The 18,180-nt window shown below is 37.9% G+C and overlaps 2 protein-coding genes across 9 annotated transcripts in view; one reads left to right on the forward strand and one right to left on the reverse strand.

The window, feature by feature from the left end:
• TPR (translocated promoter region, nuclear basket protein) overlaps positions 1-1,124 on the reverse strand; it is a 44,815-nt gene extending 43,691 nt beyond the window's left edge. For 2 of the 3 annotated variants that reach the window (XM_080602317.1, XM_080602316.1), the window contains exon 1: positions 889-1,123. In XM_080602317.1, coding sequence (XP_080458443.1) covers positions 889-1,039 — 151 coding nt within the window. In that variant the 5' untranslated portion in view covers positions 1,040-1,123. Of the gene's footprint in view, positions 1-888 lie in introns of all 3 variants that reach the window. The other variant, XM_080602318.1, reaches the window with a different exon arrangement.
• Positions 1,053-18,059, forward strand: ODR4 (odr-4 GPCR localization factor homolog). 6 transcript variants are annotated; one of them, XM_080602347.1, is made up of 14 exons: positions 1,053-1,174; positions 2,188-2,322; positions 2,769-2,900; positions 3,266-3,361; positions 4,511-4,617; positions 5,687-5,723; positions 5,855-5,995; positions 6,648-6,743; positions 7,280-7,345; positions 8,915-9,043; positions 9,706-9,796; positions 11,420-11,605; positions 15,565-15,657; positions 16,883-18,059. In XM_080602347.1, the coding sequence occupies exons 2-14, from the start codon at positions 2,224-2,226 to the stop codon at positions 16,948-16,950; spliced, it is 1,341 nt and encodes a 446-aa protein (XP_080458473.1). In that variant the 5' UTR covers positions 1,053-1,174; positions 2,188-2,223; the 3' UTR covers positions 16,951-18,059. The 6 variants fall into 6 exon arrangements, with proteins under 6 accessions (XP_080458473.1, XP_080458476.1, XP_080458471.1 ...); XM_080602350.1 differs by having other exon boundaries at positions 1,095-1,174; positions 2,769-2,908; XM_080602345.1 differs by lacking the exon at positions 1,053-1,174 and adding an exon at positions 1,200-1,235.
• Positions 18,060-18,180: the final 121 nt, after the last annotated feature.

The raw sequence follows: 18,180 nt of genomic DNA on the forward strand, positions 1-18,180 counted from the left end.
TGTTGAGATTTAATTTAGAAAACGTTTAACAGTTCTTAAAAAAATAACTCTCAAGCTCTATGCTGCATTTCTCATAGCACTAAAAAAAAAAAGAGATCTGAACTTTGATTCATCACCTGAAACACTGTATCACAGAGCTTAACTGTTAAATGCTTTGTTAAACCAGAGTTAATCTATCAGGCACAGTGGACTTCTAGGGAAGTATTGAGAGATTTTTTTATGTATTTTATACTTCCTACCACATTCTAAAATTCCAAATAATGCTGCCTTCCAGCTACATGAGAAAAGCCAGTACATGAAAGAGACTAACGTGCTAGAACTTGTGACTTACCTTAATTTACAGTACGTTTTAATCACTTACTGTAGCCAGACTTTTATTGTGAAACAGACAGAAAAGTTGAAGGAAAAATAGAATGTTTATGCCTACTAAGTAAACTAACTTATTTTGTCAGCAATGTCCAGGGCTTACACTCATCTACCCTCCTCCCACTTTACTCCAGCTCTCCACAGCCATCAGTTTCTCCGTGACCATGTAATCTCCAAACCAACACAAAGACTTTGTTTGGATTAGGAGCACTTTATCCGGAAAGGCTGCAGTCTCCGGCGTAGAATTTAAAGGAAAAACTTGGGGAGTCGAGTGAACAAATCAGTACTGCTCCTCCACGAGGATCGAAGCTGACCGAAGCGAGGCACTACCTCTGCAAACATAACGAAAAACGCCCTGTGCGCCCATTTTGGAGGAGCTCTGACCCTGTAGGAGACCTCGAGGGAGCAGCACCACACTCCCCTCGCCGCCCCACGCCGAGCGACCCCACCGGTCCCGCTCCTCCCGTCAGGGGGCCACGACGCTCCCGGCCCGGCCCCCGCTGCCCCTCGCCCCGCGCTCACCGCTGTCCACCTTGAAGCGCTCGTGCCTGGCCCGCAGCCCGTCGATCTCGCTCTGCTGGTCGCCCAGGAAGCGCTCCAGCTTGCCCTGCACCGCCTTGGGCAGCTTGGCGAGCTCGGCCCGCTCCAGGACCTGCTGCAGCACGGCCGCCATCTTGGCGCCGCGCGCGCCGCACCTCCCCGCCCAGCCACCGCCGGGCGCCAGGGAACACGCAGCTTTCCTGCGCGGCGGCCGGCGCGCTGACGGCTGCTTCCGCTTCTGGTCAGGCAGCTCCGTCCGCCATGTTGGGTGAGGCCGCGCCTCCGGTCGCCCGCCGAGCACGGCTAAAATGGCGCCGCGAGGCGTTAAGGCTTTGCGGCTGGGCCTGCCGGGGAACGCTTCGCTTCCACGGGGCGCCCCGCGCGGCCGGGCGCTGCGGCGGCGGCGGTGGGGGGGGGGGGGGGGGGAACGGCGCTGGGGCTTCTGCCGCACACAGCATGGTGGCCAGCCCTCCCGCTGCGCGCCCCCGTCGGCGGGAGGCGGTGAGGGGGTGGCCGGGGCGGTCCCGGGCAGCGGAGCGGAGCGGAGCGGAGCCGCTCTTGGCCCGGCGGCGTGGGCTGAGGTGCGGTGCGGTGAGGTGCCGTGAGGAGCGGTTCTGTGCCTGCTGTGTGCATCGGCCTGGCCTGGCCTGACCCGCAGCTGCAGCCCCGCCGGCCCCGGGCTGCTTTCGGCCGCAGGCGCTGCCCCCCCTCCCCGCCCCCCGGTGCCCGCCGACCTCAGCCGCTCCCCGGCAGCTGCTGGGCCAGCCGCGGCGCCTCGGGCCCTTCCCGGCACAGGTCTGCGTGTACGGGCGCGGTGAGTCCCCTTGTCCCCGTGCCCTCCTGTGGTCCCCGTAAAGACGGCCGCTTGGAGAGTCCACAGCCGCCCTGCTTTTAATTCATAATGATTAGCGTTACACTTGTTCAGGGCAAACGTGCAGCGTAGCAGCTCCCTCCCGGGGGGGCTGGATGTGAAAGCAAACGCCCTGCTTACCTCTGATGCAATGTGATGCAGCAAGAAACTGTTACTTAGAAGCATGTTTTTCCTAGCATTTTCCTCCAGGGTTTTAAAATAGGTTTCTTTCAAGTAAGGCTCGTGTGTACTTTTCCTTCCGTTTAGAGATTTATATTTTTAAGTTAAAAGGAACTTGAAGATCACAAAGATAGTTAATCTTTGCTACATAAAAATTAATGCATTCAGGATTTTTTATCTGAGACTTACTTTCATGTAACAGATATAGTTGCCAGCATATACTCTGACTTTATGTGCCCTTTGTTTTGTAGGCTGAAAATGCAATACTGAGTCTTAAACGTGCAGCAATGGGTAGAACTTACTTTGTTGAGGAAGCTGTTGGGCAGTATCTTTCAGACCTCAGCACGAAATTTAAACCTTATGTCACTGGCCTGTTAATAGGGCAGGTAAGTTTGTGAAGCTTGTAGCATACCTTTGTGTTAGTAGGAGAAATTCCCCTTAGCTTTAATCATTGTTGTTAAGTCTATTAATGTAATACTGAGCTTGTATAACGCTGCAGGGTCGTGCTATAACTGGAAAGGATGCTATAAAGTGTTTGCAGTGTCAGTGGAGTACTCAAGTCTCCTAAAACTTTTTTCTTTTTTTTTTTCTTTCTGAAAGATATGACACGAAGAAAAGAAACTAAAAATCTCAGTCGTAAAACTTTGCATTAAAACCTTGTTTAGAGTTAAGGCAAATGAATAACGTGAAGGAAGTAGTTTTGTGGCAGGTTATTACAGAGTTTAATGCTACATGCTGTAAGGCAGCTTTTACAGGTATTGTGTTACATAGTATATTGCCAGACTTCATATAACCCTAATGCTGTATTTGTTCATATTGATATTCTTGAAAGTGTTCATCACAAAGAGACTACGTTATTCGGGCTGTTCGAACACCTCCAAAGGAAGAGCAGAAGGAAGGCAACACCAGCCCTTCAAAACTGGAGTCCATTGATGAAGAATGGATCACTGCACATGCAAGTCAGGTAGCACAGTGAGTTACTGAAGGGGATGAGAGAAACAAATTTCTATCACTTCAGTAATCTCTAGCCCCTTTCTCAAAGTAAAGGAACCTTTTTAGGCACACGGTCTGGTATATTAATTAAACCAAAATACTTGTATTTATTGTTTTCAGAGTTTATGATGAAACAGTGACTTGATAGGGCTGAAATGAGAAAATTTGCAAGATACTCTCTTTTCCATTTCAGAGGATGCTGTATGGGAAAAACAGCCTTGCTTATTTTATTTCTGCTCTGTGCATACTTCTCTCACTAGGAATTTTTGGTATATATAGTTACACCTCTGTTGGATATCTGATTTCTATTAATACATGTTCTTTGCTATTTTTAAGGTTTCTAGAATGCTTCCTGGAGGTTTACTAGTTCTTGGTGTGTTTATTATTGCAACTCCAGAACTGTCAAAAGACAGTCAAAATGCTTTGCGCAAGGTAAGTAGAGGAAAGAGGAGGAAAGACAAGCATAATTTTAGGTGTGTAGCTGGGTAATTTTTTATTACTGTCTTTAGTAATCGTGGTTGTTTGCTACTTTTAGAAATAAAGCGGCAAAACCTTCAGTTTTGATTTCTGGTTTTGAGATTGAAAGCTCAGAAACTGCTGTACTTTGGGACTGTACGGCAGCCTTCATTTGCTAGCTTTCTGTGTCTTAGGGTGTTACTGCAATAGCAATTCTTCAAATATGCTATCTTAAGGTGTTTACTAAAAGTGGGCATTCTATGTTAAAGAGAATACTTTTAAAGTTGCTTATATTAAGCTAAATCTTTGTAGCACAATCATTAGTAACGGTAGCATATTAGCTTTGTGACTGATTGAATTGTTTAGAGGTACTTATAATAGTGCAGGATCGATAGTTCCGGTTTCTTTAAAAGGAATATTTTGTGTATAAATGTTGACTTAGTTGTGTGGGGGATTATATTTGAAAACTACTTGCTACCATGTCTAGTAACATGCCTTATTGTTACAGGATCAGAGCATCTAGTGCTACATTCACTTTTGTTCCCTAGATATAGCTTCATTTTCTTCTTTTCATACGGCAAGCATAAGTGATTTTAACATGAGTAAGATTTCAAGCCTTGGGTCCAAGACTGAACGTTGGCAGTAGAATATATTTATAGTGCAGCATAATCAGGTCTCAATATTGATTATTGAAACTAGAAACCAGCATGAGAAGATGATTTGTGTACAGGTGATCAGTGACTGCTGAATTCAAATTTGTTTATTGACTTAATAGCTGTTTTGCACAACTGCCTTTCCTGATCCTTAACCCTTAAGAATAAAGCTCTAATATTTTTTCTAAGGAGAAAAGCATACAAGTTAAATATGTGCTTGGTTCAGTTTAAGAGGAACCTGAATTAAGTTTGCACAAGCAATTTTTTCTTTGGAGTATTAGCCTATGAATCTTTGCTGAAGTTCTTTTAATGTGATAATTTGGTGATGTATAAGCTGTGTTTTAAGTTTATCTATAGTCATGATACTGTTGGGTTTACAACTTCAGTGCAAGGCTATTTACCGGGACTTGTAATGCATTATTTGCGTGGAAAAATCCATAATACTTTTTCTTTTTTTTTTTTTAATCTTTAGGTAATCTTCTCAATAGAAAAGTCTTTGACTAAAAGAAGGCTCTGGAAACCTGCTGAGGAGGAAGTCTCAGACAGAGCAGCCCTTCAAGTTTGTTCTGCTACAAAGAAGTATCCTTTATTAGCAAGCTTTGACTGAGGCCACTACCCCCAATCTGGTTTTTGTAGTTATTTTTGAATGTAAGATTGTATTAAGATTCCGAGGGTTCGTTTGGCACACAAACCTTAAAAAGCAGTGTGTCTTCTGGTTTGCTCTGTTAACTGCACCATGTCCATTTAACATATGTTGTCTGTGCCTAGTGTAACCAGTCACAAGGTTTGGTATGGCATGGGTAGCTCTCTTTTTCTGGGTATTCTGTATGAGTACCTAGGATAGGGTATCAGACTGCTCATACTAGAAACTATATTTTTCTCTGGATTAAAAGGAAAGAGTGTGCTATGTTTGGTACTTTTAATATAGAAACTGCCAGGTGAAACTGTGTGTTCTGTCACCGATAGACATAACTGTTCTTTTTTTTCTTCAGAACTGGAATAGAGAGCAAAGTTTTAGACTGGTAGATGAATTGGGAAGGGAAATTTGTTTGAGTTTGGATAGACCAGTAAGTTGCAATCATAGAGTTTTCTGATTAGCCATAAGTAAGGCTGCTGGTCTTCTCATTGCTGCAAAATTTCCGTGATTTGTTACTATTAGGTTTGTGTGTGGTGGCATCAAACTATGCCTTTCACCAGTTTTCTTGATTTGTATAAAATAAGGGGAGCATCTGAAATACTGTACAACTTAAGACTGCGGTTAAGTGGTGCTCTAATGGTAGTGGGGAAGTGCCAAGCATGTGGACACGAGTGCTGCAGAAGAATGTTACGTCTGTTGATAACAGGATAAGCACAATAAAAAGCAAGGTTTTCCAGAGAAAAGTGAGAGAAACTAGGACAGATTGCAAATGTGTACATCAGTGGTTGTAAAAACCCGTTGATCTTAGTACTTGTAAGAGATGGGACAGCATCACTATGGTAGTTTGAATTTACAGTCAAATTTATTTGTACTTTTTTTTTTTTACACTAATGAAAGATGCGAACTTTCTTCAAAGCATATATTGGAGAAGAATTTACTATATAAAGCATAGAGTAATTGTTCTTATTTGCTTTTTACTTTTCACTGAATCTTTTTCTTTAAGTAGTGAAGAATAGTTTGCCGAACCTACGATGTACAAGATCCAAAGGTAAGTTTGACTTGTGTTTTTGCGCAGCTTTTAATGCATGACAATGTTCAAAAAAGAACAACAAACAAAAAAACCATTGTTAGTTATATACTGTTTTGTATAGACACTTTCTTGCTTATTTCTTTTCTCAGAGTTCAGCTAAACCAGCAGATTGGAAATATCAGAGTGCTCTGTCTGCTTCCTGGTTGTCTTTGGACTGCACAGTAAATGTTAATATCCACATTCCACTTCTTGCTACTTCACCCAACCATGACTTGGAGAAGAATACCAAGGTAACTAACTGGCTGCACCAGTCTTGTATTTAATTTCTACAGTACTTTTTCTGCTGGAAATCACATGAGACAAAGATTTGAATACACAGTGTGAGTAGATGAGTAGGACTAGTAAGCAGGGGATGTTTGACACTATTATTTCATCTTTTAAATGTTATCTGAAGTTACTGTAAGCATTCCTAGTATAAAAAATGCTGACACATTTTTTTCTGCTGTGCTTAGTGTTGGCAGATCCCTTTTTTCAGAATTATTGGCAATGTCATGAGGATCCCAATTAAAATCTCTTCTGTTTCACCTGGTGGAAGGTTGCACCCAGTTAAAATGGGGGGGGTGGGGTGCTTTTAATACAAATTAACTTTCAATAGAATTTACAAAAATATAATTGTGTGTCGCATCTCTGGGGTAGCACTTATCCATTAAGAAATGAATATTTCAATATATTCTGAATACTTTGTTTTTAAGATTTGGCATAGAAAAATATATAAACATATTTTCAGAGATGAAAATATGATATTCTCACAGATTTCAGAGACTTTAAAACCTTCTCAGAGTAACTTTTGAAACATGTATTTCTGTAGTCTTCAGCATGATACTGTCCAACTCCTTTAGTGAAGTTCTTTTTATGAGATTTTTGCCTTTGCTTTTTTTAAAGAATGGATTAAATCGATGGTCAAAACAGATAGAGGACAGTGTTTTTCTGATCAATGGACAAGTTAAAGATGATGATACAGAACTGCTGGAAGGGCAGGTGAGTGCTGTACAACAAGGAATTAAACTCTAATAGATTTGTAGTTAAAACTCCTGGTGTAATAAAACAGTGAATGGGAGGTCTTCTGTACAATGTTGGTTGATGTATTTGGCCTCTTTCAAATAAGTAATGCACAGGACTCCTTGTTTTCCCATCCTCACTGCAGTAAATTGCCTCTTCTTCCTCTACTACAGTGAAAGCAATTACTATATGTGAAGCCTGACTAAAAAAATTTCTGTATGTTGTCTCTGGTTTTGTTGCCTCATTAAACAACCTGAGTCAGGTGTAAATGTAGGTGATGAGATTTCTAAGACCTACGTGTGTCAAAATGCTCAATAAAGAGTGGCTGCCATGTTCATATCTCCTTTTAGTTTTGTAATTATGTTCTCATGGCTGTTTTCCATAAGTTTTTGTCTCTTAAAAGCTATAAACTAGGGCACACTTTATGCTATTGTGAAGGTAACTGTAAAGTAGCTTGACATAACTGATTCAGGGAGATTTTTCCTATTTCATCTGATGTATTCATTTTCTCTCAGAAAAAGTTAAGAGGAAATACTCAATACAGCACTCAGATTTCTGATGTCAAGGTTCTGACACAGCTGGTAAGTAGTGCACTCTGATAAAATACAATAAAAAATGAAAGATCGTTCTTCATGTTGTCTAGAAATCCAACTTAATTTATCTTAAGATATTTTCAGCCTTGGATATTGGCTGTGAAATTGGCTATGGACAGATTGGAATGCTTTTTGTCTTTGAAATTTTCGTAGTGTGATAGTCATGTTGTTAAGAGTTGCACAATATAGTTGTGAGGAAAATTTGAACCGCTGGTTAGAGAAATGAAGTCCTACGAACTAATTCAGTTGGTAGTAGGACACCTGTACCTCCCTGCATACATTATGTTCACAGTGACTGCATTCTGATGTTCAGAACGAACCCTGTGCTTTAGTTTGTCATGGCTATCTTTGGACATTTACTTGAATACTTTCAGCAGAAACTCAGTCACTGGATTGGGGTTAAGAAGCAGATCCTGTGAGCTGAATCATAATCTGGAGCTGTCGGGTCTGTGTTAGTTTCCACTCCAGCAGAGCTTATGTTGTGTATGACATTTGAATTAGGTGCCCCAGCCATGTTTGTAAAGTCCAATGTATAGGCATTGTTTTGTAGGCTTCCTTTTGTAAACAGGCCAACCTGTTTTGTCACATAGGATTCTCTAAAGTTGCATCTAGCAAAGCATTTATACATTTATAAAGTGTCATTTTTAAGAATTGAGAGAAACTCATCTACTTTTGTTGTTACATTGCTCCAATGGTTAATTGCTTCAGAGTAAGGAAAGCTTTTTATTTTGACATTATCATAGACTCATAGAATGGTTTGGGTTGGAGGGGACCTTAAGAATTATCTGGTTCCAACCCCCTGCCATGGGCAGGGACACCTCCCACTACACCTGTGTTCTCAAAGCTACATCAAACCTGGTCTCCACTTCCAAGGATGGAGCATCTGCAGCTTCTCTGGGCAACCTGTTCCAGTGCCTCACCATCCCTATAGTAAAGAATTTCCTCTTCGTATCTAGTCTAAATTTACACTCTTTTAATTTAAAACCATTACGCTTTTTAAAAGGGTTTCCAGTCATGACATGAGTCAGTTAAGCAGTTCATGTGGAAGTTACAAATCCACTTGTTTCCTTAAAATGTTTTCTTAAAATGCTTTCTAGAATGTACTCATTGTTTTGGTAATCAGGGGAACTATTTGTATGCAGCAGCAGTTCGATACAGTTCTGAACATGACCAGATTTATGATTTATTGCTGACTGATGGGATGGCTTTCAGGATACCCTACGTTATGCTTACTACGTAGTAAATATATAAACCTCTGAATTATAATAAAAAAACTCACAAGCCACTTCCCTGGAAGGTTTGAGAAATCCTATAGACACAAATATTTAAATCACAAAAAATGGAATGTCTGGCAAAGTAAATACATCATACATAATGGAAAAGGAGAGAGATTCTCAGTCGTAGCTAACAAAACAAACAAAAACTGACAAATTATGAGGGAAGACAGATTATGTGTAAACATCTTAAGGTATGCTATTAATTTCCTAGTTCTGTTTTTTCTTAATCATGCTGCAAGTGCCTAGGTAACAAGATAAAATTGAAACATTTATTTTTCAGTCCCAGGGTTCAAGCCATAGATCAACAGCAACAGTCCAAGTCTGCAGTGGTTCCATAAATCTCAAAGGTGCTGTGAAATGCAGAGCCTATGTACATAACAACAAGCCAAAAGTTAAAGAAGCTGTTCAGGTAGTGAAAAAATGAACTAGCAGTTCATCAGAATTTTTTTCTAAAATATTTGAAGTTTATCATACTGCTTTTTTCTTTGCCAAAATGGTGAGGTCTAAACTGGTGTTGAAACATTCACCTCTTGAACTTACAGATTTGTTTCTGAAATCATCTGTGTGTGTGTGATGGATTCAATTCCTTTCTTGCTTTTAGCAGATATGTCTTCTGTTAATACTGTTCTCTGGTGAGTCTTTGTACAATTTATAAACACGATTAGGCTGTGACAAGTTTTTTTAATTAAGAAAATATTTCAGACTGTATATTTATGTACACATAAATGAGAAAATCCAGTTTTGTTCAGCGTTTTTTCTTGTTTCTTATTAAATCAATGCCTTGTGATTGTCTTTTGTTTGTTTTTAGTAGTAATGCTCAGAAATTTTTAGTTCTAACAGTACTAATTTTTTGTCTGCTTTCATCTTTGCTTTGTTGTTTTCTGGTTTATATTCTTGTGATGTTAGCTGGTCTTTATTGGACTTTTAATTCTCTTTAGAGCTTTTATTGTCTGGAAAACTAATCTTTCAACAAGGGTTTGACCCATGAGGGACTTCTTTTGTTGTTTCTTACTAGTCAAAAGGTTTGCAGATGTCTCTTATATTGCTCATGCTTTGTCTTTTTCTTTGCAGGCTTTGAAAAGAGACATAATAAACACATTGAATGATCGTTGTGAAATCCTGTTTGAGGATCTCATTATAAATGAAGGACCTCACAAAAAAAGTAGGAATTCATGGAAAAATCCATTTACATTTGCAGTGATTTTTGTGTTTTTATAGAAAAATCAGCTGGCGTACTGAATTTCCACTATACTTAGAGCAGAGTTAAAAGCAAATGGCACAGTTTCTATTTGGCAGCACTGACTTCTTCTTAAATCTGGAGAATTTTGGTTAAGTTTATATATGTTCATTGGTATCACAGTTTTCAAACAGATTTTTGTTCAGTTCTTCTAACCACAAAATGCAATTTCAGCCTCTTTCTCAATGATTGTGAATTTTGTAACTTTTTTTATAAATCTGTAGTTGAAGCTCCTGTTATTGAGCTTCTAATTGTAACTAGCACATTTGTGCTGTGTGTTTTTTTTAAATCTCTCTATGGTATTCCTATTAATATTGAAATTAAAGATATAAAATTTTTCAAGATTAAAGAACTAGCCGGACGTGGCCTTGGATGTTCTTACATCACCTGTATTATGAACGCTAGTGGGACATGATCTTTGAAGTCCAGTACTTCATCTCTGTTAAATTAAATATGGCATTGTATCTGGTCATTATGGTGTGAAAAAGTATCCTAACTCTCATTTTCAAATTAACTATGCAAATATATCATCCATGTTGGCTCTTCCCACAGAACTTCTAATCACTTCAAATTTCATTTTACAGGCTTGGTATCATTTAAAGAAATAGATCTTACTTCAACACCACTAATAGTTGCTAAATTGCATTGGTTTGAATTTATCAGAGCATCCTAACAGAAGCCAGAACACAATGCAAGTTGATCTCATGAAAATAAAAGTTCTTATCCTGAACATATTAAAAACCGATGGGATATATACAGAGACCAAATCTGCTAGCTCATGCTGGATGATTCTTTAAACTTTTTTGAGACAGTGTAATGATACTGTGTTATCTACTTTTTTAAAAAAAGCAAATATTAGTTGAAATATCTGTTTGAAGATCATATATAGAGGAAAACCTTGTAGAAGATACCATCTTTTGTAGTGATTTTAGAAAAAATGGAAAAGAAATGGAAACAGGTTGATCATATAAGGAAAAAGAACTTGTGTTCAGAATTATCATTTACTTTAGGGTAACAGTTCTTTTTGGTGTGCTATACCGTTCTACATTACTGTTAGCTAACTTTTATCTAAACTCCGTGCTTTAAAATTGATGCTTTTATTTGCATGCAGTTTTCAGTTTCCTCTTTAGATGGCACCCATGCTTTGTGGCTGTAAGCATGCAATAAAGCAGCCAAGTGTTTGCAAATCCTCTGTGTTGAAATTATATGCTGTCCTGTGTACACTCTTATCTTCAGTCTTTCCCAGAGTTCTTTTGCTAGTTATTGTAAACATGATAAAAGGTCTGTTTAACATTTTATAGTCTGTTTTGGAGGTCTCTCAGATATTTCTGGAGAGAGTAATGTGAAAACATAAATCAGTATAATAGCAGCCAAAACTTTCATAAAATAGTAACAACTAAACAAACCATGCTTGAAATCAGGATTTTTACATGGAAACCTTGAGCAGTTCTTTTGCAATAGCTTTGTTTTACTGTCAGATTAATTAGGAATCTTATCATAACTGGCAAGGCTTTTATTTGGATGGTATTTTTCCCCATTTTCTTTTAGGCTTTGAGAGGGTATATCATGTCTTACCTCAGAGACTGTTTGTCCCTTTTGCTGGATCCAGTGTGATGCTCAGTGATTATAAGTTCGGTGATGAGGCTGCTGGAGAAATTCAGGAACGTTTTGTTGAGATGTTGGACCAATCTGTGCAAGCTGAAGATATCCATATAGCAGAGGAACTTAACACAGGTAAACAAAGTATCTGAGAACTAGGATAGAAGGCATCTGTGATTACTGAAATGTTGACTAATATCATAGGCCAGTTTTATCCAGATATGGAATGTAGTATGTTTAAGGTTGGTTTACTTGTCAAGCTTAAACATTTTTTTTATATCAATCTAATTACATTTTGTACATATTTCTGAAAAATGGTAAGGGTTCTTGCAGCTTCTGAGTTTGGCTTGTAAAAGAACGCTTGCCCTCCAGAAAAAAATATGCTGTTTCATTGCTTGCATTATTTGTGCAACTATGGTTGCAGCTCGTGAAGTTCAGATAGATAGTAGAGGATGAAGCTATTAGCAAAAATAAAATAGTCTTATGTCTTTCAAGAAGTTCTCATGACAAGACCCCTTCAAAAATATCAAGTTCCTTCTTTGTTCTGAGTGTTGTATTTTATGTGCCAAATACAGTGCTTCAAAACTGAAGTTTTGTGGTTCATTCGAAAGGGAAAGAAAATCAACAGAGCTTTTCATCTACTGAGTGTCTTATAAGTTTATGATCTGTCTATGAGACATATTTTTTAATACAGATATTGTTATAATCTAATTATTGATTTTTTTTTCTGAATAATCTGACTTAAATTGTTTCATATTTTTTCCATATGAGTTTTATTTCAATGTTGAAGCCAAATCTGTGAAATGGATCCAGTAATACTTCCTGTCACCTCTTGGAAGAGATTCCTCCCACATGTCATCATGAGCTGCTGCTTAGAGTTTTGTAATCTGAATACAAAAAAAGTCCCGCTGATTCTCAGATAATAGAAGTAAACACTTTTCTTTATATTGATACTTGTGGGCAAAAAAAGGAGATGTTTAGCCAACATGCTCTCAAAGTTCAACTGTGATTACTGATATTCTGTTTGACCTGCTTGTGTACTCAGAGGGTTTTTTGTATTTCTTAATTTGAGAACTAACCATAAATTCGTATGTCTTTCTGAATAAATCAGTATTTCTAGGTGTTAACTAAACCTGTTAGCAGTGAATCTGACTCATCAAGTTGAGAAGTAAAAGATGTGCACAGCTCAAGAGCCTAAAGAAAAAACAGTAAAGCCAATAAAAATCTGCCTTGTATTATAAGAGTAACTTTAGTAATCTTAAAGCTAATTGTTAGTGATCATTAAACAATTAGTGTAACTTAGGGAAGTAAATTAACGATGTTGTAGCAGCGCTACAGGTAGGTGTGTGGGGGGAAACATGATGACTCAGTTTGGTTTTATTGCTTATGTAAGGATGTATGATTTGGAGGTAGGAGGAAAGCATAATTTAGAGTAACAGTAATGCATCACAAAGATTTGATGCCACTAATGTGTCTAAAGTGATGTCCAGATACCCAAACTCACTTTGTCAGCTGTTCTCGTAACTTGCTGGTTATAGAGCTAGGCACATGGTATTTTTTTTAATGCGAATTAAAGTAAACGTATAGAAGAAGAAAGTGGAAAAGCATACTAAAAGGATTTCAGAAAAAAATGAGAGACTGGCCTTGCCCCAGTGAACACCAAAATCTTTGTCTATAAGAATGAGTTCTGTTAATAGTGGTGGTGGCAATAATGCTATGAATGCCATGCTGTTTGATTCTGATGATTATTGTGAAATTATTAGCTTGTCATTTATTAAAATGCCTCTTCACTTTTATTAATGCTAGGAGGCCATTTTAAAAATTAGACCTGTTAGCCGCCTGCTCTTTTCTTTTTCCCCCCCCAAATATTATCAATTGTAAAGAAAAGCATTCATTTTGCAGTTTGACTTTTATTGGTACTTTGAGATGAAGTTGCTATAGATTGCTTTTGTGGCATTAGAGTTTGGGGTTTCCCTTGTGCGTTCACAGTGCATCATTCTAATATGGGTGGGATTTGTTGTTTCTCAGAGCTTAGAGCTGGCTTTAGTAATGACAGTCAATATTCACTAATGGATATAAAAATTGTTTTGCTGTGAATTTTGACATCTTTATGTTTGTATCCCAATTAATGTGGTTTTAGACACCAACCTTTAATTAACTGTGGAAATTATATCCATTACAAAATTGTGGGGAACCTTTGCTTTTAAAAAGTACTGTTTAAAATTCAAAAAAATGACCAGGCTTTTTAAACGGTGCTCTTTAAAACAGGAAACTTGTAAAGAAGAGCATCCAATCAACGCTGTGAAAAGATTATTTCTTAAGCAGCATTTAGTCAGCACACATGACAAAGATATTTTTGAGAGGGTCAGGTGTGCTTTCTTAATACGGCCTGCTGCTGTATCCTGCAGTTTTATTCTCTCAATTCTTTGAACAGCTCTCTAGTGAGGTCACTATGGGCCATGCTTTAAAATTGTTACTTGGAAAAGAGAAGAAAATGACCTATTTATAATTGAAAGTTATAAACGGCTCTAACACTGTGGTTTCAAGCTATTTAGTACTTTAATACATGCAATTGAAAGCTCTGCATTTATTATTGGCTTTACTAAATCCCTGTTCCTTCTCGGGGTGGGGGATGTTAAATACACTGGGTAGATGAGGTGGTGGTGGTAATCTCCCCCATCTTTGTTAGAAAATTGAAGAATTAATGAAGAATTAAGGATTCATATAACTGGTAATGGAAAGCTTCTGCTTTCAAAAACTCCTTGTGATTTATACCACAGCTGCTTCAAATACAGGCCTTCCATAACTTAATGGCATAAATACCTTCAGTAACTAAATAGCTCGAGGGTTTTCTTTACTGCTTCTTTCCTTTTTTTTTTCCCTGAACAAGTGAGCTTTGCTGCCTTCATGTGCAGCTTCAACAGTTTCTTTCAGAGAGGTGTAACTGTCCTTAAAACAGTAGGTAAAAAAAGTAAAGGTAGAGGGCACAAACTATCCTACTTGCTCATCAGAAATAAAGCAGAAGGTAACCTGCTGGATCTAGGCTTCAGCAGGGACCCAAGAAATATGGTCAGCTTCTCTAAAAGTAAGATGCTATTTAGGGAATTGAAAACTATTAAGCACTTTGGAGAGAATATGATGCTCTTATTTTGCTGGTTAAGGTACTTACTTGAAAAGCTATTTTGTAACAGTTAATCACTTATTTAATGTATGCTAGTTGCAGATTTCTGCCTCATATTTTAGGCAGGTGAGGGCGTGTTTTCCTTTGCACAGAAAAAATAATGATGAAACAACATCCTCAAATGGACTTTGAAGTGATGATAATTCCCGTTCAAAAACTCACTTCCATACATTGAAATTTTTTGCCATTATTTTATGTATTTTGTGCAGGTTGCAGAGATGTTTTAAAGCTGTGTTTATGCTTGGTGTGTATGTATGTATGTATATCCTGTTAAGTTTCATATCATACAGCATAGCAGTTAAGAACTGTCTATCCTATACAAAGCTGGTCAATTCAGGGGTAGAAATGGCTAAAGACAGCTTGTAAAAGACTAGTTTGAGTGCTTTTTTGAAACTCAAGATCTTGTGCAAGTTAGACTTAAGATTCTGAAGATACATATACATGATTCATCTTAGATGACAGAAACAGCGTATCTGATCACACATTTGGTTTATACATTCCCCAGTGTTTTATGATAAAGTACTTTTCCATGAATCATTAGCACATGAATCATAATGGGATGTGCCTTGTATTACTCAGCTATGTAATTTTTTATTAAAGCAGATTGACAACCTCACTCTGGAAATGGGAGATCCATTTATTATTTAGATCAATATTTTGTAGACTTGATATTTGGCACTGCTGTATTTTTTTTTTCCTCTTTGTCTTCGTTTTCAGAACGGGAGCAGTTTGTTAGTCTCTCTCATATGTCTGGGGGAGCTGCTGTACCATTTCTACTAGAATAAAACTGTTTTTTCTAACATAAATGTACTTTGTGAAGTTGATATGAAGTTGATAGTATTTTGCATTAACATAAGTATGAAATGCAGATGTTAGCTTTTCACCTGGTATTGTTCACTTGATTTCCATGCAGTTGATATTTGTCCAGTTACTGAAAACACAGATGACACACAACAGAAACAACTGACAAAAGCAACGTTGCTGTTGAAACTGCAACAAAACATAGGTATGTTACTTCACTGTTTCAGCTGTGGCAATCCAGAAATTCTAATGGGTTCCTTTCACTAAAATTTGCTTCCACAGTGGTGGTGTTATTCTCACAGCTGGCAAGATTAATTAAAAAATGTCTTAATCCCTCCTGCTGTCCTAATGCAACAGCTTTTTTAAGATGTGTCCTGATTTCACAGCTGTAGAAGCAGGGTGTTTTGGGGGAGGAAAGAACTGCAAGCTGATATTTGAACAAAACCAGTGCTTGCAGTTTGTTCAGCCTACAAGTTGATACAGAAAGCTTAAGTAGATTTCTTTCTTTGTTGGAGAGCCATCACTTCTATAATTCTGTAGTTGGAAAAACAAAACCACAGTTGAGTGGCTTGTTCAAATAGGCATCCTGAAATTGGCTAGTGACTCATTAAGCTTCTTCTGATGCTGACAAATATGTATGGGCTTGGGTGGTAATTGTCAGACTCAGAAACTGGGGGAAGTGCAGTCACAGAACTCCTCCAACTACAACATCTCCATGATATCCCTTGGTCCAGCTCTCATACATCTGTCTATACTTACTGGAGTTCCCTTTGGTGTGAACTTTGACTGCCTTTTTGTCTTATAATAATTACACTTCAGTCAACAAAACAATATCATTTGCTTTCCATTAATTCTTAAGCCTAGAACATGGCAACTGGAATGGTTAAAGCAGAAGAGTATTAATTTCTGTTTGTTTTGCATATAACCATGTTTTCCTGTGAATCATCAGTCTTTTTTCCTAGTACGTTCTACTCAACTGCATCAGTAACAAACTATTAATAAGAAAATGACTGTTGTTGTACAAAAAGACTTAAGGAGTAGGTGCCACACAGGAAAGGAAAAACTTAGTAACTTTTGTTTCTTAAAGCTTTTTTTTTTTTGCTAGTCTTCTTCCTTGAATTAAGCAGTAGTGTGGAGTCATAGCATGATTTTATGGGCCAGGACATGGCCAAGTTACTGCAGAATACGCAGCTGGAGTTCTGGAAGGAGCCTGCTCTGATCAGAAATGTTATGTGGTACTTCTATAATTTAATTAACTGAGATTGTAGGTTTTGATTTAGGCTTAGCAGTCGTGTATTTAGCTTTTGGGGTGGCTTTTACTGTTTTTCCTCTTGCTTGTCATTCACATTGACCCTGCCCTCCACACCCTAACTGCTGATGACTGTGCTGCCATTGCCACTCATTGAATTCATTTCTTTTGTTGTTTTTAGGTGTGGTAATAGCAGCTGCTGTTGCAGTCTTTGCATCAATCTTCTCTTTCAATTACTTCAGCGACTGAAGTCAAGAAAAAGAAGCCTCATTGACATATTGATCAGTAATCACACTTACACAAGACTGAAACATCTGGGTTTAATACTTAGTAACTGAGAATTGTTACCTAAATGACACCAGTTAGATATGCAATATAAATTGTAATGATACATTCAGTTACCTTGTTCCAGCACGTAGTTACTATATCAAGTAGCCAGTGAATCAAGTTCTTAAGAAGCTAGATTTGTTACTATGTATAAATTAATAGTACTGTGCTCTAGAAATAGCCCCTAAACCAATACAGAACCTCCATTTTTCTCTAACTTGTTATTTTAATGTAAAATGCTTCTGCTGGTGTTTTTCAGGCTATTGGTAATACTAGCAGAGTTACCCAGTATGGCAATTCTTGCTTTAGAGCTTAAGATTGTTAAGAGAAATCTTATCTCATTAAACTTAATCAGGGAAAAATTAGGTTTTATGAAGCCAACATCTTACCACGTGCATTTTTAGTTAATATTAGTTAACTGTCTTACTAGGTATACAAATAGTTTCTGGTAGACCAATTCAGACTGTAAATACCTTAGTTCAAGACCTGGAGAACTCAGAAATCAGTAAAATATATTGAGCTTCTGGGATATAGATAATGCTGCCTTTTACTTGCTGACTTCTGATGACAATTTCTTTGTCCAGCCCTGATTCAGTCAGCTTTGTCTTAAAATGTTAACTATTTCATCAACAGCTTCATCTAGGCAGCTCTAATTATCCTGTAGATAACTAAGTTGTCAAAATTTGTTTGCTAATCATGATTTTTAGAATATAAGCAGATAATTTTTCGTTATAAGATATTCTCCTGGGTATGTTAGGCAATAACGTTATTGTAAACTTGCCATGAGGAAAGCAGGAGGAAGGAAAAACTCTAGTAAAGATTTGTAAAGGCAATGCATATATGAAATATGATGTTTGTTTGGATCTGAATTAGAATTCCAGATTTTAGGGCATTTTAATACCACTGCGAATTTCTTTTTAGTGTAAAGGTTCTGGAGCACTATGATAAATAAACATTTATGTTCTAAAGCATAATAAAGTATGTATTGATACTTTTATTAAAAGACAACAATGAAAAAGATGCATTTTAAATCCTCTTGTCTCGTCAGTGTATTCTGTTTTCACGTGTTTGTTAAAATTATCTGCTTTGAGTGTTGAACTGTGTTTTGGAACACAGTGCTGATCTTTTGTGCTCAGTATTGCTCAAGTAGAG

This window comes from Anser brachyrhynchus (genome assembly GCF_964034855.1).
Source record: "Anser brachyrhynchus genome assembly, chromosome: 8".
Classification (NCBI taxonomy): domain Eukaryota; kingdom Metazoa; phylum Chordata; class Aves; order Anseriformes; family Anatidae; genus Anser; species Anser brachyrhynchus.